The sequence below is a fragment of the Mustela putorius genome, unplaced genomic scaffold (assembly GCF_011764305.1).
Source record: "Mustela putorius furo isolate JIRA1106 unplaced genomic scaffold, ASM1176430v1.1 tig00003834_pilon_pilon_pilon, whole genome shotgun sequence".
NCBI lineage: Eukaryota > Metazoa > Chordata > Mammalia > Carnivora > Mustelidae > Mustela > Mustela putorius.
The window spans coordinates 135,163,361-135,190,004 of record NW_025421987.1 but is presented as its reverse complement, the minus strand read 5'-3'; the positions used below and the strand labels follow the sequence as shown (position 1 = coordinate 135,190,004).

The following is a 26,644-nucleotide window of genomic DNA, read 5'->3' as shown; positions in this document are numbered from 1 at the left end:
GTCCTTCAGTCTTCAGAAACTATATACACCAAAATATTAATAATCATTATTAGATTTAGAACAAATTACAATTAAAATGAAATTTCCAATGTAAAACAGCTGAAATCTGCATTAGCTCTGTGATGTCACAGAGTTCACCAATGTCAATTCCCCTGTTTTGATAGCATACAATAGTTATACAAGAAAACTTCGGGAGAAAATGGGCAAAAGGTACACAGGTCCTCCCTAAAAAAAAATTTTAAACCTCCTGTGGATCTATGATTATTTCAAAACAAAAACAAAAAAACTAATGAAAGCTAAAAAAAAAAAACTAATCTTCTGGAAATATTAACATAGCAGTTAATGCATATTATGTTATATACTATATATAAGAAAGAACTTTTATCAGAAAATAAATGTTGCACAAGCTTAAGAACTTACACTTTCATCTTAGTATGGTAGAGTTATGGATATGACTACAGAGACTCCACTAACTCTTCATCTGGTCCTAAAAGTTGAGTATTAGTGGTGTACTAAAATGTACTAGATGCCTGTTTGGCTCTGGGCACTCATCTTATCCAAGTTTCTACTCTTGCTGAAAATCTGAACTCTCCCGGCAAACTCAGAAAAGTCATCCTTGAAATGATGTGATTTTATTTTTTTTTTAAAGATTTTATTTATTTATTTGACAGACAGAGATCACAAGTAGGCAGAGAGGCAGGCAGAGAGATAGAGAGAGAGAGAGGGAAGCAGGCTTCCTGCGGAGCAGGGAGCCCGATGCGGGGCTCGATCCCAGGACCCTGAGATCATGACCTGAGCCGAAGGCAGCAGCCCAAACCACTGAGCCACCCAGGCGCCCCATGAATGTGATTTTAAATGAAGGGCTAAACAAATTCACTCTTCTTAGGCCTCCAAAATTAACATTTGAAATGAAGTCACTCTGTCCCACAACAAAATAACTTAAAATTTCACAGTAAAGAGTATATTTGAAAAAAACACAAAAGCTGATACTCAGTATAGAAAAACATATTCACCAAACATTTCAAAGAAAGATGGGCCCAAACAACAATTTACACTCCTGCCCCTAGCCCAAGTAAAAGCCAAGTGTATCAAAATTAGTTTCCATTGACAGCTACCTCAAAACCTAAAAAGCCTTTCTTCCCACTCACTGTCCTTGTCATTTGCTTCTTATGCCTATGAAAATCTTACACACATCGATTCCCAAATATTCTCAATCAAATTCTGTCTCAACTCCATATCTCTCAAACTCTATTGAAATTCTAATCCAAATCTATTAAGAACTTAATTCACCTCTTCTGTGGTCCTTAGGGGAAGCCATCAGTTGAACTAACACTGACAGAAGTTCTGTCTAAACATTCATGAAGATACATAAAACTCCCATTAGGTATCTGTTGAAGGCTTTTGATCTATCCTGCATGTCTCTTATTCTCTATATATACTTCTTTATCTCTATGAGTTTTCAGTGGAATTACTCAGTATTCTTTTAGTATTCTAATTTTCCCATGAATTGGGACTTGTCTGAGTTTTTATTCTATATTTTTATATCAATTTTTTTTTTACTTCAAGGATTTCTAATTGGTTCTTTTTCATACCTACTAACTCTACTTTTGTTTTGGTCTGTTTTTCCCCCATGATTTATCTTCTTTTTCAGAAAATTAATAATTCATGTATCTTATCAAAGATATTTGTTTTAAAAGTTTTTTCTAGACTACTCTATTAATTTGAATTTCATCTAGGATAAATTTATATTCCAATTCCTGTTTTTACTGACTGCCTTCCTAGCATTTGTTTTAGAATTTTCATTTACGGGTTCACTTTGAAGATATTATCTTTCTCCTTCCTTCTGTACTCAAATCTTTCTTTATCCAGTCAATCTGATTCCCTAGGCTCCAGTTTGAGTTTCCTGTCCTATGGCAATATAGGGGTTATCACGGATTCAGTCACAATAAGCCAAAGTGAGTTTGCTTCAGTTCTTGGTCATGAGGCCTTCCCCTAGGAACAGGAGCTTTTCACAATGGGCCACAGAGAGCTCTAGGCAGCAGTTAGTGAAAGCTTTCCTAAACCTTTTTCACCCAGTGCTGGAGGCACCTGTTCGGCTCCTGGCTTGCAGAACTAAATGTGAAGGTCCTAGCCAGGGAAACGAGGAAGAAAATGTTATAAAAAGCAACCAGATTAAAGAAGATATAAACTACCTCTGTTTAGAGAGGACAACATCTTATACATAGAAAATACTAAATTCTCTACTAAATAACTACCAGAACCTAATAAATGAGTTCAGCAAGGATACAAGAGTAATAAATGAGTTCTGCAGGATACAAGATCAACTGACAAAAAGCAACTTTACTTCTACAGAGTGACAATAGAAACCAAAAATGAAATTAAGACAACAATCCTGTTACAGTAACATTCAGAAGAATAAAATACTTGGAAATAAATTTAACAAAAGTAATACAGACCTTATATTCTGAAAAGCATACCTTTTTTTTTAATTAAAGAAGACCTAAATAAATGGAGGAGAAGAGGGAAAAAAGGGAGGAGGGAGAGAAGATAGAAAGCTTCCCAACTAATAAAAACTGATAAAGACAACACAAAAAGAAAAGTACAAACCACTCTCCTCACAAATAGAGCTGGGAGAAATATATAAAACGTAACTATCAAAGTGAGTACAGCAGGATAATAATAATGCAACCTATCAGTTGAGTTGATTTAAGGAATGAACAATTAAGCCAATATTAGGAAGCTTAGTATTAGGCTTAATATTAGGAAGCCTATTAATATAATAATTAAGCTTAATACTAGGCTTAATATTAGGAAGCCTATTAATATAACTCATATCCTATCATTAGACCAAAAGAAAAAACTATGAGAACCGAATAGATACCAAGGCAATTTGATAGGGGTAAAAGACTTTCATTAAACAACAGAGGGTAGGGACAGGTGGTTTCCAATCTACTATCTAACAAAGTAAAAGCATACCAGCTTTGAAAGTCAATCTATTTAGGGGCAAAATTAATTCCAAACTTAAGAATAAATATTTCTTACCCATTACTTTCAAGATACTTCTCAGTTATTTCCTAAAGAACAATGCCTGTAGCCCTTAAATAGAATAAATTTATAAAATATGCTTAAGACGTATCAAAAGCTGAGAGTGTCATAGAATAGTACAAACTAACTTGGAATGACAAAGAAAACTAAAGAAGCAGTATTTTATTTCTGAAAGATGTGTCAGATCAAGAATAAAAAACAGGGGCACCTGGCTGGCTCAGTCAGTGGAGTGTGCAACTCCTGATCTCAGGGTTATAAATTTAAGCCCCACCTTGGGTATAAAAAGAAAGAAGAAAAAGAGGGGAAGGAAGAGGAAGAATAAGGTGGAGGAAGAGGAAAAAGTGACATCTTTCTCAAAGTTTGGGAAAGCATTCCAATCCAAAACAGCCTGACGTTTCACTATTTCTTCCCTTGCAATGTCACAATTAAAAACTTAGTGTGTGTGCTACCCAAGAGCTGATAGGTACAGAAAAGGCCTTTCCATTTCTGAATAATAATAATCTTTCTTATGTGATACACAAATTATGAGTATTTCCATACTTCTGAATTCACTTGCTACTCACAAGAACTCAATGAGAGGAAATATTCATTATAACACAATTCAAAAGATGAGAAAGCTGAGGCTCTACGAAGTTAAAAGCAGTTACGTCCAAAGTCACAGAGCAAGTAAGAGATGGTGTTGGTGATCCCTCCACTGTTCCAGGCTGTCTCTCTGCACATAGGGAAGCAAAGAAGCAAAAAAGCATAAGGTATTTATGAACACATTCTACTAAACAGAAAGAATCCATCAATTAACCATAACTATTTATTTCTTTGCATCTTTTTTTTTAGCAGAACAAAGAAATGATTCTAAGAAAATAAAGTGACTTCTGGAATTTAATTTTAAAACAATATGAAAAAGTTGTGTAGATGAGTCCCTAGGATATGGGTAAGAATGGACAGCCTAAACTATGAGGAAGTGTCCAAAAGACAGCAAATTAGAGAGCAGGGTAAGTGAAGATATCAATCCTTCTTTCAGAAGTTCAACAGGTAAAGAGATAGATTAACATCCCTAGGATCTTAGCCCACATAATGATCCATCTATTTCTCTCCCTTCAGGTCCAGGGACCTCAGCAAAGCAAGCTGGGCAGGCCTTCCCATTTTCCATGGTTGCCCCCAGGAAGAACTTAATGAGCACCTACTACGTGCAAACCACCATGCTAGGAGATTGACACGCTGATTATTATTTCCATTTACAAAGAGAAAACCCAAGTTGCTGAAAAGTTAACTTTTCACATGCTACAACATAGATAAACCTTCAAAACATTATGCTAAAAAGAGCCAAACACAGAAGGTCACAAATTATATGTTTCCATTTATACAAAATATCCAGAATAAGTGAATCCATACAGGTAATAAGTATATCATTGGTCACCTGGGGCTGGAGGAGAGGGAGCATGGGGAGTAACTGCTTAATGAGTATGGGGGCTTTTTGGGGGGTAATGAAAATGTCACAGAACTAGAGAGATGTGATGAATGTACAACACTGTGAATATATTAAATACCACTTTGAAATTGTAAATGTTATGTTATAGGAATTTAATCTCAATTAAAAAAAAGCATCACAGTGGAACAGAGGGCAGGAGGCTATGGTAGCTTCATCTGCCCTAGTCAGCCTTTCAATGATCCTACAATCTCTACTGCTCTAAAGCATCCAGCTCTAGAGGGGCAAAAAAGATTCATCTCAAGCAACAAAAAGGGAAAGGAGCTCTATGCTGAAGATAACAAGGCTATGCCCAAGATCACCGGAAGAAAGAGGATGAGAGAATGCCAAAGCTCTGTAGACTTTAGGGTCAGTGCAAATCAGTCTGTTCTCCTTTGCCTTCAATGTCTGAATCATAGAGATGATTTTTTATACCCTTGTAAGGAAGCCTGCAACCAAAGACAGACTTGTTTAGATTTACATATAAAATTTACCAACACAGGAAAACAGACATATGAGGAGGTATATAAAACCTTTAATTATCCAGGAAATTGTGTAAATGAAACCATCAACTTCTGAAGCATTCTTGATAACAAAGACTACTGTATCTACTGGAGAGATGGACAAATGTTTATATTTTGAGTTAAACTTCCACATTTTGCTAAAAAGAAACATTATAACATATAAAACAGAAAGTTGGGATCTTCTATATCAGAGATTTAACAAAATAAAAAACCCAGGGAGTGGGAAGATGACTAAGAAGGTAATTATGTAATGCCTATTTAATCAATAACTTAATTATAAAATTAGAAAGTCCTTAAATTTTGTAAAAATAAACAGAATTGACCATTACATTAGTCAAAAATAGCTTTCAGAGCTGTCAGAAAACACTTCAAAAGCAAGGAGATGAAGAGATGATGCAGCTCTTTCACTCAGAAACCACTTCTTAAGTTAAATCTAGGAAGCACAGGATCTTTAGGACTGAAATTTGGGAATCTGGGAAGAAATAAAAAATAACCTTCAGCTTACTTAAGCCTACTGTTAAAGAATATTCAAATCATCCCTTTCAAAAAGGATTATTTTGTAAAGATATAGTCATTTAAAGTGTTTTAAAGCATCCTCAATGAAATAAATACTTTTTAAAAAGCACAGTAGGGATTCCTGGCTGGCTCAGTCGGAAGAACATGTGACTCAGGATCATGAGTTCAAGCCCATGCTGGGTGTAGGGAAGCTTACATAAATAAAAAAGTTTTAAAGATATAAAAAAAATTAAAAAGCAATAGTAGCAATCAATAAGTTACTTTCAGGGTTTCAACTGTATTGTGTATAAACCAATATACTATAAAATCAACCAATATACTAAGTATAGTAATGATGCTATCAACACTATTTGCCAAAATGGTTCTACTCAGTACTGCAGCTTTCATTCAAAATAGTTACATGTATAAACTAAGTTCAACAGCATTAAATTTGAGATCACAAAGTTAAAGAGATGTAATACTGCAAGGGATCCACAAGAAAATGATATCCCACATAAAGTATGCATATACTTCATTTTTTTTTAAAGATTTTATTGATTTATTTGACAGAGAGGGAAATCACAAGCAGAGAGGCAGGCAGAGAGAGGGGAAAGCAGGCTTCTCGCTGAGCAGAGAGCCCGATGTGGGGCTCGATCCCAGGACCCTGAGATCATGACCTGAGCCGAAGGCAGAGGCTTAACCCACTGAGCCACCCAGGCACCCCTATACTTCATATTTTAAACAACTTTGTCAGATTATCTAAATCTATACACCAAGAACACAGTATATTATGCCATTAACTTTGAATGCAAAAACTATACTGTGAAATATTTATTTTGCTATCAACATCTACTATAAAAAGGTTTAAAATGGGGTGCCTGGGTGGCTCAGTCAGTTAAGCGTCTGCCTTCAGCTCAGGTCAGGATCCCAGGGACCTGGGATTAAGCCCCAAGTCGCTTCTCCCACTCCCCCAGCTTGTATTTCCTCTTTAGGCTATCTCTCTGTCAAATAAATAAATAAAATCTTAAAAAAAAAAAAAGTTTAAAATCTTTTTAATGTAACCTTAGAAAAAATTAAAAAATAACCTTCATCAAAACAACGGGAAATACCTCTCAAATTTTTAAATTTGAAATCCATCCTATAACCCAGGAATCCCATTCCTAGGATTCTATCTTCCAGAAGAACATCATTATAAATGTTTATGTACAAGGCTCAGTACAGTACTGCTTATAATACTGAAAAGATTATAAAATTTAATTTATAATACTGAGACTCTCTCCAAACTAATCTACAGAATCAATACAATCCCACTCAAAATCTCCACAGGTTTGTTTTGTTGTTGTCATTGTGTTTCATTTTGTCGTGAGTTTGTTTTTGTGAGACTTGAAAATCTAATTCTAAAATTTATATGGAATTTATATGGAAAGAAATCAGAATAACCAAGACATTCAAGAAGAACAAGGTAAAAAGGCTACGGACTGAATGTGTCCCCCAAAATTCACATATTGAAGACCTAGCCCTCAATGTGATGTTATTTGGAGGCAAACTTTGGGAGGTAATTAACTAGAGAAGGTCAAGAGAATGCCGGCTTTCATGGTGGGATTAGTACCCTTAAAAAAGAAAAAGAGACAGGATAATTGCCTTCCCCCTACTCCCACCCTAAGGAGTATGTAGGTACCAAGAAGGGCCATGCTAGGACATAATGAGAAGATAGCTACCTGCAAATCAGTAGAGAGCACTCACCAGACAGCCCATCTGCTGGCATCTTGACCTTGGACTGCCCAGCCTCCAGAACTATGAGAAACAAATGTCTGTTGTTTAAGCCACTAGTCTATGGAAGTTTGTTAAAGCAGCCCAAACTGACCAAGACAGGATAGACCAGCTCTAGGAAAGACAAGATTTAATATAAAACAACTGGTATTAAGACAGTGTGGTATCAGATCAAAGACAGACAAAGCAAACCAGAAAAGAGAATAGAGAGCCCAGAAACCAATCTATGCAACTATAGACACTAATTTCTGAAAAAAGGCAGCACAGTAGATCAATGTGAGAAAAATGGGACAAATGGATAGCCATACAGATGGGGTGTGGTGGGTGGGGAGGAGACACAGACTTCAATCTATGCAACTATAGACACTAATTTCTGAAAAAAGGCAGCACAGTAGATCAATGTGAGAAAAATGGGACAAATGGATAGCCATACAGATGGGGTGTGGTGGGTGGGGAGGAGACACAGACTTGATTCCTACCTCACACCATGCTGAAAAATATCAGTTCCAAATGGGATGTAGGCTGGAATGTGAAAAGTGAAACAGGATATGGGAGAATGGGCAAAATGAGCATGAAAGAGAGCAAGAGGCATAGGCTTCCCATTATGGAATGATTACAGGTCACAGGAATAAAAAGTACAGCATAGAGAATATAGTCAAAGATATTTTAATAGCATTTTATGGTGAGAGATGGCAGCCACACTCTCAGTGAGCACAATATAACTTACAGACTTGTCAAATCACTATGTTGCACACCATACCTCAATTTAAAAAAAATTATTTTTGAAAAGTAAAACAGGAAAGTACTCTCAGGGTAAGAAAAGAATTTTTTAATAAGAAATAAAAACACTAGCCAGAAAATAAAATATTTATAAATTATAATACATTAAAACTAAGAATTTCAGTTCATCTAAGGACACGATTAAGAGAATAAAAGGGCAAGCCACAGGGCAGAAGAAGATATCTGCTAGGCATATATCCAATAAAAAACTCCTTCCATATATGTTAACTGGAATTTAAATAAAAACTTGAAACAAAAAAGAAGAAACATCAAGACCCTGAAAAAAAAAACTTCTCATTACAAGAAAAAAAATGTGTAACTATGTATGGTGATGAATGGTAACTAGACTTGTGATGATTTTAGTGTTTTCAAATATCAAATCACTATATTATACACATGAAATTAATGTTATATGCCAATTATGCCTCATTTAAAAAAAACCCATCCACAATATATAAAAAAGAGCCACAAATCAATAAAAGACAAACCAAGAGAAAAATTAGCAAAACACATAAAGAAGCACTTCACAAAAAAAGATATCAAATGGCCAATACACAGATGAAAAGTGCTCAATCTCATTAGTCATCAGAGAAATGTGACTTAAAACTACAGTAAGAGAGCACTACACACTCATGAGAATGGCTGAAATTAAAAAGACTAGCAAAAATGTAGAGCACCAACAACTTTCAGAAACTCCTAGGGGCAAGGTAAAGTTCTACAACTATTCTGAAAAACAATGGGCCTTATCTTCTAAGTGCTGAAATTCTACATACCTTTTGACCCAGTGTTCCACTGCTAGGTACAAACTAAAAGAAATGCAGGTACATGTGGACCAAAAGAAACATATAATGATGTTCACAGCAGCCTAATTTATAACCCTAAACTGTAAATAATGAAAATGGTTAATGTTTACAACAGAAAACATACTTAAATGGTACTATAAAAAAAGGAAAGAAATACCAAAAGGTCAGGATCATAGTAATCTTTTTGGGGGGAAGAAGGCAGCGCTATAATGTTGGCAGTGTCCCTTCTGGAACCTCAGGGGTGGTTACGGGAGGGTTCCTTCATAATAATTCTGTGATTTGTACATTTTTGTTTTACTCTATTCTGAACCTGTATCACAGTTCACAGCAAGAAAAAGAGGGTGGAAAAAAAAATAAATCTAATCTGAGCTATGGGCCTACCTGCAAGTCACAAAAAAATCAGTTAAGTTCAGATTCCAATCAATAGCTTGAAAATATAGAACTTTTCCCTATATGATGCTTGTTAAACAAATTATTATCAAATTATAAACCTCAAATATTAAAGATAGAGCATATTGTCCTTTCAAATTGAGATTCTCAAAGAAAACATAAAAGCAAAACTACTATTTACAAAGAAACAATAATTATGTTATTAATAAAAATACCTAGCAATTAAAAATTGACCTGTCAAAATAATTTTCCATTTTGTTATCAACAGTAGCCTGCATTTTAGATTAATAAGCTTCTTGTAAGAGGTTTATTAAAGAAGAAATTCCAAACATACCTCTCTATTGGGTGTACCTTCATCAAGTTGCTCTGTAAATGAAGATGTCCTGCTCCTGGTTCTTGTTGGGGTTGAAGAATTGGAGGGAGCCTAGATTAATAAATTATTGCACAAATTAGAAAGACTACATGGGACTATGTATTGTGTAGTCTTTCTCTCAATTCATGCCCAAAGAACCCCATGAAAGAAAGGAAAAAAACAAACACATGAAAAAGCAAACAATACCTAAAACAATCAACTAGAAGACCTAGGCTGCCTATGGGTCCTTGGTCTGACTCTACCACTAACCAGAACTGTGACCTTAGCTAAACTAACTTTCTGAGGGCTATGTGTCCTCATATATAAAATAAGGTTGTGATATTAACACAAGATGATAACATTAGGGGAAAGTGAAACCAGCTGAGGAGTATATGAAAACTGTACGATTTTGGCAACTTGCTTATAAATCAAAATTATTCCAAAATTCAAAGTTCATGAAAAAAATAAGGTTGTCAATTCAACCGTTAAAGTGCCTTCCAGGAGTGCCTGGGTGGCTCAGATGGTTAAGTGTCTGCCTTCGGCTCAGGTCATGATCTCCAGGTCCTGGGATCCAGCCCCATGCAGGGCTCCCAGCTCAGCAGGGAGTCTGCTTCTCCCTTTCCCTCCGCCTCTCCTCCTGCTTGTGCGCGCGCTCTCTCTCTCTCAAATGAATAAATAAAATCTTTTAAAAAATTTAAAAATAAAGTGTCTTTCAGCTCTAATATTCAATACTATGTAATGCACAAGTAAATACCTCTCTAGTCAAGGGCCTTGCTTTAAGTCTACTTGGCACACCACAGCTGGATCCTAAGATGCCAATCCATTTAGTTCTGTAAAGGAGAGCCTGACTCCTATAATTTTTAGTACAAAAGTCCTTGGGAAAAAGGACCCAGTATGTAAACCAGAAGGTTGAAGTCTACTCTAATGTGAACTAAGAAAAAGTCCTAAAAGTATAAAGCCAAAACTTTAAGACTCTCGCTCACCCATAATAAAACAGATCTGAACTCATCTACACATAGAAATAAGTCTTGATATCTTACCCTTCTGTAGTCTGCAAAGCTCTACATCAATAAAAGGCATTTAATAAATACTTGCTAAGTAAATGAGGGAATGAATGAGCACATACTATTGTGGCTAGGCTGGAACAGAGAGGTCATCAGGAAGAGTGTACATACATTCACATACATACATACACATATAAACATATTTACTTTACAGTAAGTACAACATTTCTAATTAAAATAGGTGTTTCATAAGCAGTATTGGGACAAATGGCCATCCATATGGGGGTAGACACCAACCAGATGCTCACTTCATACTCAAGCTGTATTAAAGATTTAATTTTTTAAATATTTATTTAAATTCCACTTAGTGAATAAATGAATAAATAAATAAATAAATAAATTCCAGTTAGTGAACATACAGTGTAGTATTAGTTTCAGGTATATCAGCCACTGCTCATCACAATCCCCATTACCTATTTAACTCCTTAATCCCCCTTACCTATTTAACTCATGATTTTTAAAAACTGAAATGTAAAAGAAGATATGAGAGTTTATTTCTACAATCACTGAGTGGGAAAGAGATTTTTCTGTCAAAACCAGAAATCAAAAGGAACAGTTTAATTGGAGGGAGGGAGGAAAATATCAACAAAATAATGACAAAAATTTAATAACCTTTTTTTTTTCTAAACAGCTCTTATAACTCTGTAAATTATAACTCAGAAAACTAACTAACTCACTATCCCTCTCATCTAAGGCAGGTGACCTGAGCTCCACCAATGAATATACCCACATGAGACTCTGAGTCACAAATAAGAGATGTGAGAAAATAAGACACAATTTTAAAGTTCATCATCTGGTGAGCACAGAGACTAAACTTTATGCAGCTATGCAGAGGAATTATTGATTCAGCTTTCCAGATACCAGGAAAGGGCTACTTTTAGACAGTGATCATCCAATCATTTGAAAAATATATCCCCACTTTAAGTATTTACAATCTTTACACTTTGGCTTTCATGCAAGCCTAATCAGTAACTGAGAAGCTCATCAGCTCTGGATTAACTAGCAAAATCAAATGTTGGAATGTGTGAAGTTGAAGAATAGGTAGGTCATAAAACACAGTGTCTTCAGAAAAGTAGGGCCACCTGGAAAGTCTGGACTGATGGCTGGTAGGTCTTGCCCTGGAGTTGCAAGAGTAAGGATCACATATATTACATATGATTGTAAAATACAAAACATGCATAAAAAACAACTGTACTTGGGGCGCCTGGGTGGCTCAGTGGGTTAAAGCCTCTGCCTTCAGCTCAGGTCATGATCTCAGGGTCTTGAGATAGAGCCCCGCATCGGGCTCTCGGCTTGGCAGGAAGTCTGCTTCCTCCTCTCTCTCTGCCTGACTCTCTGCCTACTTGTGATCTGTCTCTGCCAAAGAAATTAAAAAAAAAAAAAAACTGTACTTGATCATTTATTAGAAGGCCCTGGATCTTTAATAGGCTATCTTCACTTCAAAATATAAAGGGAATTAGATTCCGCCAAACTAAACTTAGTCTAATTAATTCTAATTAATTCAAATTAGAATTAATTAATCTAATTAATTCATGGCCAAGAGAAATCTAGACAGGCTTCTAAGCTATTTGTCACAATTAATATCTTTGTTGTCCATGAAAAAATTATAAACTAACCACTGGCCTCAATTTCAGTATAGAAAAAACCATATTAGTCACTATGGTAGGCAGAATTCTAAGATGACCCCAATTGACCCTCACCCTGTGAATATGATGAGATCATTCCCCTGACTATCACACATTACATAGTAAAAGGGACTTCTACAAGCATATTTAAGATTTCTAATCAGTAGTCTTTGAGTCAATCAAAAGATTACCTGGATGGGTCTACCTAATCACAAAAGCCCTTCATATAAGAGTCTAGAGTGCAAGGCAGAGGCAGAAGGCAGAGAAATGCACCCCCACTGTCCTGAAAGAAAACCAAATGCCGAAGAGGGCCAAGTGACAAGGAACTGCAGGTAGACTCTAGATCCTTCTTCAACAGCCCGGAAGAAATAAGGACTTCAGTCCTATAACCACAGAGGACTAAATTCTAATACAGCCACATGAGTACAGAAGAAAACCCTAACTCCAGTAAAGATCATAGTCTGGGGGTGCGTGGGTGGTTCAGTCGGTTAAGTGTCTGCCTTTGGCTCAGGTCATGATCCCAGGGTCCTGGGACTGACTGCAAGTCAGGCTCCCTGCTCCGCGGGAAGCCAGCTTCTCCCTTTCCTCTGCCCTGTCTGCGCCCCCCACCCAGTGCTCTCTCTCTCTCTCAAATAAATACACCTTTAAAGAAAAAAAGAAGGTAGTCGAGATGACACCTTGAGAAACTCTTTTTTTTATTTTTTATTTTTTACTGACATATAATGTATTATTAGCCCCAGGGGTATAGGTCTGTGAATCGTCAGGCTTACAGACTTCACAGCACTCACCATAGCACATACCCTCCCCAATGTACCTTGTGAAACTCTTAACAGAGAAGCCAGTCATCCATGTCAGACTTCTGACCTACAGACTATGAAGTAACAACTGGGTTATCAGGCACTAAGAGTGTAGCAATTTGTTATGCCACATTAGAAACTGTATACAGTCACTTCTGGGAAAAGGAAGCCTTGAGTCGCTTACCCCTTTCATTATCCATCAAGACCCTGTTCAGATGTCACCCTGACTCTCTCCAGAATTGCTTTCCTCTGTGCAGCCACAGCACCATGCACACACTTCACCCATACTAGGAGTACTTGTCTCTCAATCCCTCGGTACAGAGACTACATCTACCCTACATGGCAAATGCAACACCCAGCACCCTAGGAGGCCCTGTTCAATAAATAAGAGCTCTAAAATTACAAATATAGGGGTGCCTGGGTGGCTCAGTGGGTTAAGGTCATGATCTCAGGGTCCTGGGATCGAGTCCTGCATCGGGCTCTCTGCTCAGCAGGGAGCCTGCTTCCCCCTCTCTCTCTGCCTGCCTCTCCATCTACTTGTGATTTCTGTCAAATAAATAAAAATAAATTAAAATAAAATAAAATAAAATAAAATTACAAATATATTTTATCTATCTATTTATTTATTTATTTGTAGGCTCCACACCCAATGGCTTGAACTCACAACCCTGAGATCAAGAGTTGCATACTTTACCAACTGCATCAGCTAGGTGCCCCAACAAATATATTTTTTTTTAATTTTTTAATTATTATATTTTTATTTTAGATTTTTGTTTGTTTTAATTTGTCAGAGAGAGAGAGAGCGCGAGTGAGCACAGGCAGACAGAGAGGCAGGAAGAGGCAGAGGGAGAAGCAGGCTCCCTGCCGAGCAAGGAGCCCAAAGTAGGACTCAATCCCAGGACCCTGGGATCATGACATGAGCTGAAGGCAGCTGCTTAACCAGCTGAGCCACCCAGGCATCCCCCAACAAATATTTTTAAATACTGTATCTCTTTTGATTCTCACAACCAATCTGAAAGTTAATCAGGACAGATATTATCATCCCCAATTTCTCATCTCTGATGAGAAAATAAGAGGGTCAGAATACTTGTGTAGCTTGTCCAGGTTGCATACAAGATCTGTGTTATGGGTTAGGACACAGGTCTTCTGATTCCCTCATCCACTTCCCTGGTATTCTTTAGATCTCTGTTTCTCAGATTTTCTTCCACTGGGACCCAGAGTATAAAGACAAAATAAAGCACCCATTTTACATACAGACACCTCTAAGACAAAAGTCTTACAGAACCTTAAACTTTATGACAGAAAGTGTCATATTTCCCGACCAAGGTTATTCTTTCATTAAAAAAAAAAAAAGCCGGGCGCCTGGGTGGCTCAGTGGGTTAAGCCACTGCCTTCGGCTCAGGTCATGATCTCAGGGTCCTGGGATCGAGTCCCGCATCGGGCTCTCTGCTCAGCAGGGAGCCTGCTTCCCTCTCTCTCTGCCTGCCTTTCTGTCTACTTGTGATCTCTCTCTGTCAAGTAAATAAATAAAATCTTTAAAAAAAAAAAAAAAAAAAGCCAGGGGGAGCCTGACTGGCTTAATCTCAGGGTTGAGTTCAAGTCCCATGCGTGGTGTAGAGTTTACTTTAAAAAAAAAAAGAAAAAAAAAAAAAAAGAGCTGATCTCAACATCTCAACCCACTAAAAGATTCCACAATTCTCTTAACTGCTTTCACCATACCATGTTGTCCTTGTAAGAACAATGTACATAAAGACAGCCACTAACTCTAAAATCTAGACCATATCAAACATACTACTATATTTTAGTTATCTTAAAAAATAAAAATTTAAAAGCATTAATCCTAGCTGAATACCACAATTTAAAGATAACAAAAACACAAATTCTGGATTTTTATATTACTGAAAAGTTCTGTATCAAAGTCAAAACTATGTTAACCAAAGTTTACTCATTAGGGGCTCTACAATCTGGGAATTTTCATGGAAAGAATTATTCAAGATAGCTGAATTGTTAGACAGATTTAGAAAAATATAGATATAAAATAGACACAGGCAGAGATATAGATTTCTATCTAAAATTATAGATTCAAAAAAATAAAATAAAATAAAATTATAGATTCAAAATGGTTACACCTCATTGATACCTGAAGGGCTCAAGAGATACAATGAGTTGTAACCATTCTGAATCTATAACTTTCTGAAACCAATTAACTAATTCTAGTTTTGTTTTGTTTTTTAATAAATTTCTCTTTTCTGAATTTTTTTTTAATTTTATTTATTTATTTGACAGAGAGAGATCACAAGTAGGCAGAGTGGCAGGTAGAGGGAGAGGGAGAAGCAGGTTCCCTGTTGATCCCAGAGCCTGATGCAGGGCTCAATCCCAGGACCAGAGCCAAAGGCAGAGGTTTAACCCACTGAGCCACCCAGGCACCCCTAACTAATTCTCGTTTTTAAAGATAAAAGGAGGGGTACCTGGATGGCTCAGTCACTTTAGCGTCTGCCTTTGGATCTGGTCATGATCCCAAGGCCCTGGGATTGAGTCCCACATCTGGCTCCCCATTCAAGGGGAGCCTGCTTCTCCTCCTTCCTCTGCCCCTCCCCCCCCACTCGTGCATGCTCTCTCACTTTCTTAAATAAATAAAATCTCTTAAAAAAATTTTTTAAGATAAAAGGAAACTGAACATAGGGGCGCCTGGGTGGCTCAGTAGGTTAAGCGGCTGTGTTGGGCTCAGGTCATAATCCCAGAGTCCTGGGATGGAGCCCAACATTGCGCTCCCTACTCACCAGGAGACTGCTTGTCCCTCTCCCTCTGCCCGACCCCACTGCTTATTCCTTTCCTCTCTCTCAAATAAATAAAATCTTTAAAAAAAAAAAAAAAAAGGAAGAAAGAAAAGAAACATTAACCAATGTTCAGAAGATTTGTATGAATGAAAGAACAGCAAAGAATTTAACACAACTGAGAACACCACAACTCCAAGGAGCTACAAAGGAGAACAGTGATGAAAAGCAAGCCTATTTTCATCCCCAGAACCATGAAAGGACTTAGGACTTAAAGCAAAAATTTAACACAAAAAGCAAGAAGAGACAAGACCAAAAACAGAAGACTGGTTGAAGGATCCCCAGATCCCTGTCCTACCTTACAGAGCCTCTGAAGAACCAGAGGTTTATTTTTGGGAGACAATTAGACTCCAAACTGGGCAAAACCAAGCACAGCAGGAGCAAAGGGCCAAGTATATGACTAACATTAGTGGAATTAAGTGGTACCTGCAGTGAATCCGCCCTGCTTCCAGAAGGTTGGCAGCTTGGCTGCCAACCCCCTCACCCTTTCTCCAAACAACACCGGCTTCTCCGGAGAAACCAAATGACCTCCAGACCTGTGGTTACCAGCATGAAGATATTTTCCCCAATAATAACCCAGCAGAGAACCCCAGTGTCTCTATCACATGCTACTTCCAAATAGCATCAGATTTTTAGTGCCTCACCCTTAAATATGAATGGAAAGCCGAGAGCAACCAATAAAGTTTCCAAAGTAAAAAAGTGAGCCAAAAATACAACAACCAGAAAAAAACAAACAGTAAAGACTAAAAGAAAACTTAAAAAAAAAAAACATTATTCTGAGAGATAAAAAACATTGTATCTGTATAACAAGAACAATGCTATGAAAAAGGAAAAGACAGGAAGAAACGGCACTTCCAGATTTTAAAATAAGATAGCCAAAATCCACAATTCAATTTAAGAGTTAAATAACTTGAAGAAATCTCTCAAAAGTAGAGCAAAACAAAACCTAAAACACAACAACAACAAAAAACCCAAAATGGAATATAAGTGGTAAAAAAAGAAAAAGAGAATCTATCCTGAAGGCACAAAAGCCACCAAATTCCGCTAAAGAGAATAGAGAAAAAAACAAAGGGGAGAGAATTATCAAAGAAACAATATGTAAAAGTTTCCAAGAATTTAAGCACAGGAGTGGCACCATACAATGCCCACTGAGTGTCCAGCACAATACATAAAGAAATCCATACACAGGCATATTTACTATGAAGTTTCAGACAACAAGCCATAAAGGGAAGATCCTAAAGTCTCCAGAAAGAAAAAAGCAGCAGAATGACAATGGACATCTTAATAGCAACACTGCAAATAGAAAACAATGGAGCAATGCTTCCCAAATCATCTACTTTGGCAGGAAACCAGTAGATAAGGTTTATAATGTACAACTCAACAAACAGCAAAGCAACAACAGTTTACTATTAGAAATATGAAGTCAAATATCTGGGCAAAGAAAATGTTGAGAATATGGAGAACAGGCCTGGAGTGTTGGAGCAGACAATGGGTTTTTTTGCATAATATCCTTTCAGTAGTATTTCACCTTTTAAAATGATGTAACATATCACTTTGATAAAAATAAAAGAAATTTTTTAATTAAAATCCTAAGTATTTACAGGTGCCTGGGTGGCTCAGTCATTAAGCACCTGCGTTCAGCTCAGGTCATGATCCCTGGGTCCTGGGATCAGGTCTGGCATCGGCTCCCCTGCTCAGCAAGAAGCCTGTTTCTCCCTCTCCCTCTCCCACTTCCCTGCCTGTGCTCCCTCTCTCGCTGTGTGTCTGTCAATTAAATAAATACATAAAATCTTAAAAAAAAAAAAAAGTCATTTGTTCAAAACAAATACCAAATAAAATTTAAAACATGACATACAGATTAAAAGATCATCTATTTCTCATCTTAAATCTCATCCAATAGTTGATAATGAATAAGTGGACTGATATTCTCAACATTCAGATACTAGCTATTGTTAACAGCATATTTCAAGGCCAATCACATGGTATATACTAACTTAACCAAGTGATTCCACAAAATAAGATAGAAAAATCAGATAATATCTTTACAATCTAAGGAATATATAATTGTTGAGAATTTATAATTTTGAAGTCAAATATTTCAGGAGTACCTGGGTGACTAAGCGTCTGCCTTCAGCTCAGGTCATGATCTCATGGGATGGAGCCCTGCTTCAGGTTTCCTGCTCAGCAGGGAGCCTGCTTCTCCCTCCCCCTCTCTTTTTGTTGCTCCCTCTACTTGTGCTCTCTGTCAAATGAGTAAATAAAATCTTTTTTTAAAATCTAAAAGAGTAGGGGCACCTGGGTGGCTCGGTGGATTAACCCACCGCCTTTGGCTCAGGTCATGATCACAGGGTCCTCAGACAGCCCCACAACTGGGCTCCCTTCCGGGCCGAGAGCATGCGTCTCCCTCTCCCCCTGCCTGCTGCTCTCTGCCTACTTGTGTGCTCTCTTGCTCTCTCTGTCAAATATATAAATAAAATCCTTAAAAAAAAAATTTTTAAGTAAAGATTTTATTTATTTATTCATTTGAAACAGAGCAAGAGTGAGAGAGTACAAGTGGGGGTGGGAGGCAACAGCAGAGGGTTAGGGAGAAGGAGGCTCCCCACTGAGCAGAGAGCCCCATGCGGCTCCCAAACCCAGGACCCTGGGAGTGACCTGAGCTAAAGGCAGACGCTTAACCAATTGGGCCACTCAGGAGCCCCTGAACTTATGTTTAAATACATCATGGTGAATAGGTTTCCAGTATAAGAATATAGACTTAATACTATTGCTTACCTCACTCCCTCCTAAACACCCACTGAAGTGAAAGTTTAAAAAAAAAAAAAAAGGTAGAAAAACATAGATTAACTAAAACTCAAGAATAAAATTGAGAACATCTACAGTAAAAAGAAAATGAGGGGCGCCTGGGTGGCTCAGTGGGTTAAGGCCTCTGCCTTCATGATCTCGGGGATCTTGGGATCAAGCCCCAAAATCATGCTCTCTGCTTGGTGGGGAGCCTCTCTCTCTCTGCCTCCCTCTCTGCCTACTTGTGATCTGTCAAATAAACAAAAATTAAAAAAAAAAAAAAGATGATAAATTTCTGAAGAATCGAAGGCAAAAGGATTCAAATTGGTAGAGAAATCAGGACAAAAGTAGTCATAACTCTAATTCTGTACAGAAGGCTGAAGAAGAGGCTGCTGCTTTGTGTGACAAACAGGTACCTGAAGTCAGACTCCTCCAACACAAACATATTTCCAGACAAAAGTAACTGCAAAATATAATGAGCAACTACCTTGTAGAAGTTGGATCTTCAGCTGTGTGGCTGGTACCACAAAGTAGCAGAGTAACAATACACCCGAGCTTGCCCACTGCAACCCCAGTCCACCAAGTTTATGTTCCAAGATCATTATTAGAAGTAGTGTCTCCAGGGCACCTGGGTGGCTCAGTGGGTTAAGCCTCTGCCTTCGGCTCCGGTCATCATCTCAGGGTTCTAGGATGGAGCCCCACATCGGGCTCTCTGCTCCGCAGGGAGCCTGCTTCCCTTCCTCTCTCTCTGCCTGCCTCTCTGCCTACTTGTGATCTCTCTCTCTCTGTCAAATAAATAGATGAAATCTTTAAAAAAAAAAAAAAAGTAGTGTCCCCTTTCATTCTCAAGAATGTTTGCATGATAAATTATATATGGTCACCTTTCAAAGTAGGTAGACGCTCTTTGTTTGGGCTGCAGAGGAGGGATCCTCTGATTGTTCCCTTCCATAACCACTCTCCACACAGGGGAGAGGCACTTAAGAGCAGAGAAAACCCATGTAGGCTAGCAAAATAAATCACCCACCAGGACTTCATAAATATAAATGAAAAACCAGCAATCACAAGATTTTTCTTAACAAAACAAACAAGATGACCAGTAAGACTATAGTAAGTGACCCCCAAAAAATCAAGATAAATCAAGGAACAGAACTTAAATACGAATGTGTATATATGTACTATATAATGCTTATCTTACCACAGTTTTGATAAGCTCTAGTTTCTTTAAACAAGTATAAGCTGCTACTAAAAAGTAAAACAAAGCAACATGTATAAGCACGGTGATTAAAAAAATGGGCTTCTGAGACACACTACCTAAGCTCATCTCAGCTTTACCACCAAATAACTGTATACCTGAGACAAGTTACTTTATCTGCCCCAGCCTCAATTTCTTATCTGTAAAATGGGAATAATACAAATCATGTTATATTATTTCATATTTTAATTTGAAAATCATGCAATACAACCAAGAAAAGTATGTGATTAATAATAATTAATAAATGCTTACTAGTGTTATTATTTGTAGAAGTTAAATATATGATTACTAGAATAAATTTAATAAATAATTAAATTTACTCTAATAATAAAATTTGAAGAAATCTCTCAAAACAATAGAACAAACAGGAAAAAAGGAATATATAAAAAGAAAGTCAGAATACCCTTGGGCACCTGGGTGGCTCAGTTGGTTGGGAGACTGCCTTCGGCTTGGGTCATGATCCTGGAGTCCCCAGATCAAGTCCAGCATAAGGCTTCCTGCTTGGCAGGGAGTCTGCTTCTCCCTCTGAACCCCTCCCCTCTTATGTTCTCTCTCTCACACACTCTCTTTCTCAAGTAAATAAATAAAATCTTAAAAAAGAAAAAGAATACCCAAAGAACTTGTCCAGAAAGATTAAGACTTTTAAGGGGAGGGGGGGGGACAAACAACAACAAAAAACTAAAAGAAGAAAATTGGGAATTTTCTAAAATCAAGGGAAGAAGAGAAGATTCAAAGATCAGGTTAACTACCAATGAAGAAAGAACCGGTTTGGAATTAGACTTCTCATTTGTAATACATAATGCTGAAAGATGAGGAGAAAGAAAGAAGCTCAGAAGTCTGAGGGAACATTTCCTACCTAGAATTCCATAAATAAATAAGAATGTCTTACTAATATATCTTGTGATTTAGAAGTGAAGGAACCAACCACTGTTGATTAAAATCCTATACTTTTAGAGCCCTGACCTTCATTATTAACACATTAACTGAATTCTACATCAGTTTCCAGCCTTGTTCTCTTGCCTGGGCCATGCAGAATGCCCTATGAATTCTCCTAGTTTCCATGGGATGTAAAGTTGAGGTATGTAAAAAATTACATCCATCTCTTGGGATCTTTGAATCTCACAATTTAACAAACTGGGTTAATTCATCCCAAAAGCCAGAAAGATAAAACATTCTAAGAGAAGTTTTATCTTTCTTCTAGCTCTTCCTACCAAACTACAAAGCAAATGAAACCATTCTGTATGGCCAGAACTCTATTCAAATTTCATGGCACTTTTTTTTTTAATCCCATAAACTAGGACTGTTTTATATTTAAAACATAAGAACTTAATGTACATTCTATCTAAAGAATTATCAACAGCCACTATATGCTACTGGTCAAAATACAAATTATTATATATTAATGTTCTCCCTGGGAATTATGGTTTCCCCAATTTCAAGAAGAAGGGCATCTACTTAGATTACAATAAGACTATATTCCTTCAGAAAGGGACTTTTCCCTGCTGTGTATTTTCTTTAAATTTCTATTACATAAACTTATTTTGGAGTCTCACTTTCTGCTGTTTTTAATTCTTTTATTGTAGTGAAATATATATATAAATTATCATTTTAACCAGTTTTAGGTGTACAGTTCTGTGGTGTTAAGTATATTCACTGTTGTGCAACCATCATCATCATCAATTTCCAGAACTTCATCTCTCCAAACCAAAACTCTACCCCTTAAGCATTAACTCCTGACATCCCCCTCTTTCCAGCCCACAGCAACCAGCATTCAATTTTTTGTCTCTATGAATCTGACTAATCTAGGTACCACAGATAAGTGGAATCACACAATTATTTGTCCATTTGTGTTTGTACTTTAAAGTTTTAGTAATATTAGAAAAAGGCTGACAATGTTTTTATTTATGTTGGGGTGCCTAGCTGGCTCAGACAGAGAGGCACACAACTCTTCATCTCAGGTTCATGAGTTTGAGCCCCACACTGGGTACAGTGATTACTTAAATAAATAAATAAATAAAATTTTAAAATATATTTTTATTTATGTACTATATATATCCCAGTTATAATGTATTCTATATTATTTTTTAATGTTTATTCTATCCAATTCATTCTGTAAGACTGCTTTTAGACAACCAGCTTGAGCAACAGAAATTCAATAAAGGCTAAAGGGCCCACAGTGACCACCTGGCTAAATATAGACAACCTACCTCAAATATCCATAAACCCTAACTGAGCAATGGGCTACATACAACCAGACACAGCTACCAAAAAAAGGAAAATTCCGTATGTCCCCATATGTCCTCACCTTCCTGCTTTAAATACAGCCCCCACTGTATATAAAACACTGCCTTGTTACAGTCTGCTTTGCTGTCCTGCCAACCACTCCTTTGAGGTGTATTCAGTAAATTTCTATCTCCTTTGTTCTGCCTTGTGTGAATCCTTTTACTGCCCTTGCCACTGGTCCCCACCTGATCAGGATGCCCCACATTTGGGGGAGGGTCCCCATCCAATCAAGACAAACACTACACAGGAATTTAAAAATCCAAAACAGATATTCACTGCTAAAAAACAATGTAAGTGGGGTGCCTAGGTGGCTCAGTCAGTTAAATGTTGGACTCCTGACCTCATCTCAGGGTCCTGAGATCAAGCCTGGGTTGGGACCTGTGCTGAGTATGGAGCCTGCTTAAGATTCTCTCTCTCCCTGCCCCATCTCATGCATGCACACTCTCTCTCAAAATAATAATAATAATTATGATGATGTAATTGGAATTGGGATCACTTGGGTGGCTCAGTCAGTTAAGTGTCCCCCTCTTGATCTCAGCTCAGGTTTGAATCTTAGGGTCCCGAGTGGGCTCCACACTGGGCAAAGAGCCTACTTTTAATAAACAAACAAACAAATAAATAAATAAATAAGTGAACCTTGACTTAAAAAGTTTTTAACTTCATTTTTAACTAGTGATTAGGCTTCGAGTCATCATCAGTGTTGAATAAATAATTACTTAAAATATTTGCCAAGGAAGGGTGCAAATAATCTTAGTACCAACCAAATAAGAAGTGATTGGGGAACTATTTCTTATTTTTATTGAATGCTTTCAAACGCTTAAGGAACCCTATATCATTATTATAATTATTATTGCTGGGAAGTTTTACAAATATTGCAATGCAAATGGTTCATTTATCCCAGAATTACCTATGCCTGACAACTCAATTTATCAGAAAAATACCTTTCAGGCCACCTTACCTATGAAAAGCAAGCCAAGAAACAGGAAGTATACACACAAACACTCAAAATTTGTGTTAATACACTACATTGCACTAAAGAATCCCTCAGGTACTTGCCCTTATTTCACATAAAATTTTATGTTTATGGATCTTTTTAAAAAAAAGTTGTTTATGTATCTTGATTCAAACCCCACAACAGTTTAAAGGCAAGAGAAAACACGCGCAGGTAGAGAAGGAGGTTACAAAATTACAAAAGTAGACAGAGAACAAACAAACAAAAACCCAGATAAATTTTGGGGGGCATGGTGCCTTCAACACAAAATAATTCATACTCAAAAATGAAGAAATGATACCATTATACAAATTCAAGATCCTCTGCTTAAGAAAACAAGGATACGTATAATCTGTTGCAAAAGGATTGTCATGAAAAAGGTTTTTTGTTTTCTTTTCTAATTCACCCTTGAAAAAAAGTCTTCAACTTTGAAAACAATAATCCAGAACTTCTCATCCTAAAGAGTTCTTAATAGCTAAAGATCTGAGGCCAGAACAGAATCGAGTCTCCATGAGTAGATGATCACTAACAATTTAATTTTACCTTCTTGATATATATATTATACCTATTGTCAAAGAGGACTGTTTTAAATCTTTTATACACAATGATTTTATTTGATCCAGTTGCACTGTCTCACCTAATACATTAGTTAGCTCGTTAACTTTTTTACTACTCTAAAAACCACCTCTTTCTGTTAACACACAAAAGCAATTTATTTTCATGAAGAAAAACTAAACATTATGAATTAGAAAAATAATCCTAAAATCTCATGAGTACTTCCTTCTTAAACTATTTTCATTGCCTGTATATAAATATATTTTACATACATATTTTTCCCCACAAAACTGGGTTCACGCCTTACATGCTTCTTCTTAATCTGTCCTTTAACACAAATATCTTTGCATGTTATTATTACTTTCCCACAGGCTCTAAAAATGGGTGTGTTAGGCAAGTTAATCTCTTTGAACCTTACTCCTTCACCTATGGGAACCTCTTTGGTGTATGTAAGAATTAAATAAAATTATTCATGTAAAATACAAACCAAAATGCCTCTCACACAGTAAAAGCCCAATAAATGTTGGCTTTTGTTAAAGGCTGCATAATAACCCACTACCTTAAAAAAATCTGTTAATCAATTTTCTATTTTTAGCCACTTTTTACCTGTTAAAACAACACTGAAATAGAAGTCCATGACATTAAATCTTTCATACATCCTAAACTTTTTCTTAGAGATTTGATTTATTGGAGAGAGAGAGAGAAAGAAAATGAGCAGGGGGGAGGGGCAGAGAGAGAGAAGGAAAAGCAGACTTCCTGCAGAGCAGGGAGTCCTAGGCCCCATTCAAACCCAGGACCCTGGGATCATGACCTGAGCCAAGGCAGGCACTTAACAGACTAACCCACCCACCTACCTCATCCTAAGCTTTCTTAAAATAAATTTCTAGAGATGGAATCTTGGATCAATATTTTAAACATTTCCAAATGTAACTGCTTTACATTTAACTAACATGGTGTTTCCCCCACATTTCCCATCTCTACCACACTTTCAAGTTTTTTCTTTCTTAAATAAATGTGTTTTGTAAATTGAGAAAAGCTGGCAGTAAATAGTATGAAAAGTAAAGTATTTACTATCTAAACTTTAATCACTATTTCATTTTACTTAGAATGAAAAAGCTTTCAGTGTCATGTTCCAATGTATTTCAAGCAGCTTTACTTTACATGAGCTTTAGCTTTTAAGAGAACTTCAAGTTATAGTCGACAGTTGTTTTAATGTGATAGTTGACTTAATACTTGTTGGTTGCTTAACAGTTGTTTAAAAGCTGTGTAAGATAAATGTATTTTTAATGTCTCCAAATTAATCAAAACTCAGTCTTTTTGTGAAAACTCTAAAATTTGAGAGAGAGAGAACTGCTCAATCTATTGGAACTGACAAAGGCTGGGAGGAAATTTAGCAGAAGCCCTCATCTTCGCTCAAGAGACAAGAGCTGTGAGCACCAAAACACACATTCTCCTTGGTGTCTAGGAAACTGTTTCTTTAAATTAACACTACTAACACGCCCCCTTTTTCCTAGAAACTGTCATTTCCTGAAGCAACAGCATTCATGAAAAAACAAGCAAGACTCTTGAAGCTGAAGCCTGGCTGGGGACAGGCAGAACCCATGTCTGTCCCTACGCCCGACCGAGATCAACCAAGTTATGCGAAGTGACTAACTCGTGACAGCCTCGGGCTCTGGACGCTGGCCACACTGCCACCTCTTTGAGGTCCAATGCTCCCGCAAGCAGACTGGCCTGGAATGGCTCGACCCTCGCCCTCACCCTCCCCTCCGGACCACGGTTTGACGACTCCCACAATGGATAGGGAGTCTAGCAGGATCCAGGCCGCTCCGTATTCAATCTCGGGTCACGACGGGAGAGAAAACTTCAGACAAGAAGTCAGGTATTACAAGGGCCCCAGGTTTTCCCATCCAGCCCTTACTCCTGAGTTGGGGTCTCAGATTGGTGAGGGAACCTTCGATAGGGGTCAAAAGTCATGCAAGATCGTAGACCCTCTAACTTATTCTCAGGCCAGGGTCGTGCGTTGGGGGAAAACTAGAGGTCAGACGTCCCAAAGGATTATGCCACCCTCTCCCACTCTCCTGCGTGGAGTTTGGGGATGGGGTCCCCAGGTCCCCAACACAGAAAACGCGGGCCGCCCTGGACTCATTTCCAGACCGGAGTTTGGGGGAGATTCTCAGGTTGGACGTCAAGGGTCACGGAAGAACCTTCCCTTCTCCAGGCTCCCGAACCTGTGTCAGGGGGAGCAGGGAACTAGACGAGAGCAGCGGCCATAGTACCTGAGTCGAGGCCAGCGCCTGCTGGAGCTGCTGTTGCTCCTCGCTGATCTTTTGCTTCAGTTTCTTGAACATGGTGCTGCGCGGTGTCCTGAGTGTGAGACCTGAGGGGCGAGTGCCCAGGGAGACCCGGCCACGGCGGCGACAGCGGCCTCTCTCTACACCAGGGACCGTAGGGGCCGGGCCTCACCGCCTCCTCCTTGGGCTCGCGGGCGGATCGGGACACTCGTCCTGCGGGTGTCGGCGTCGCCGCCGCCGCGTCTCTTTCTTCTGGGTGCCACTGGTTGGCCTATGCCCCCCATCCAGCCCCGGGAGCGGCGGCGGCGGCGGCGACAACGGCAGCAGGTGAACTGTGTGCCAAAGACGCCTGCGCGGCCTACGTGGAGCTCGCCCAGGGAGCTCTACGGAGCGCGGGAGGGGCCAACCACGAAGTTGCCCTGGCACATGCGCGCTCGGGGTGTCGCTCCCGAACGCAGCAGCGGCGAGTAATACGCCGCGTTACGCGCTGCTCCAATTCACTGCGTACAGAGATAGATACCTTCCGAGCTGGGGCAAGGGCTGCTCTGAG

At 38.1% G+C, this 26,644-nt stretch overlaps 1 protein-coding gene across 1 annotated transcript in view; it reads right to left on the bottom strand.

Moving 5' to 3' along the window:
* GOLGA4 (golgin A4) overlaps window positions 1-26,382 on the bottom strand; it is a 136,153-nt gene extending 109,771 nt beyond the window's left edge. The window contains 2 exon segments of the mRNA XM_045089111.1: window positions 9,604-9,693; window positions 26,080-26,382. Coding sequence (XP_044945046.1) covers window positions 9,604-9,693; window positions 26,080-26,151 — 162 coding nt within the window. The 5' untranslated portion in view covers window positions 26,152-26,382.
* Window positions 26,383-26,644: the final 262 nt, after the last annotated feature.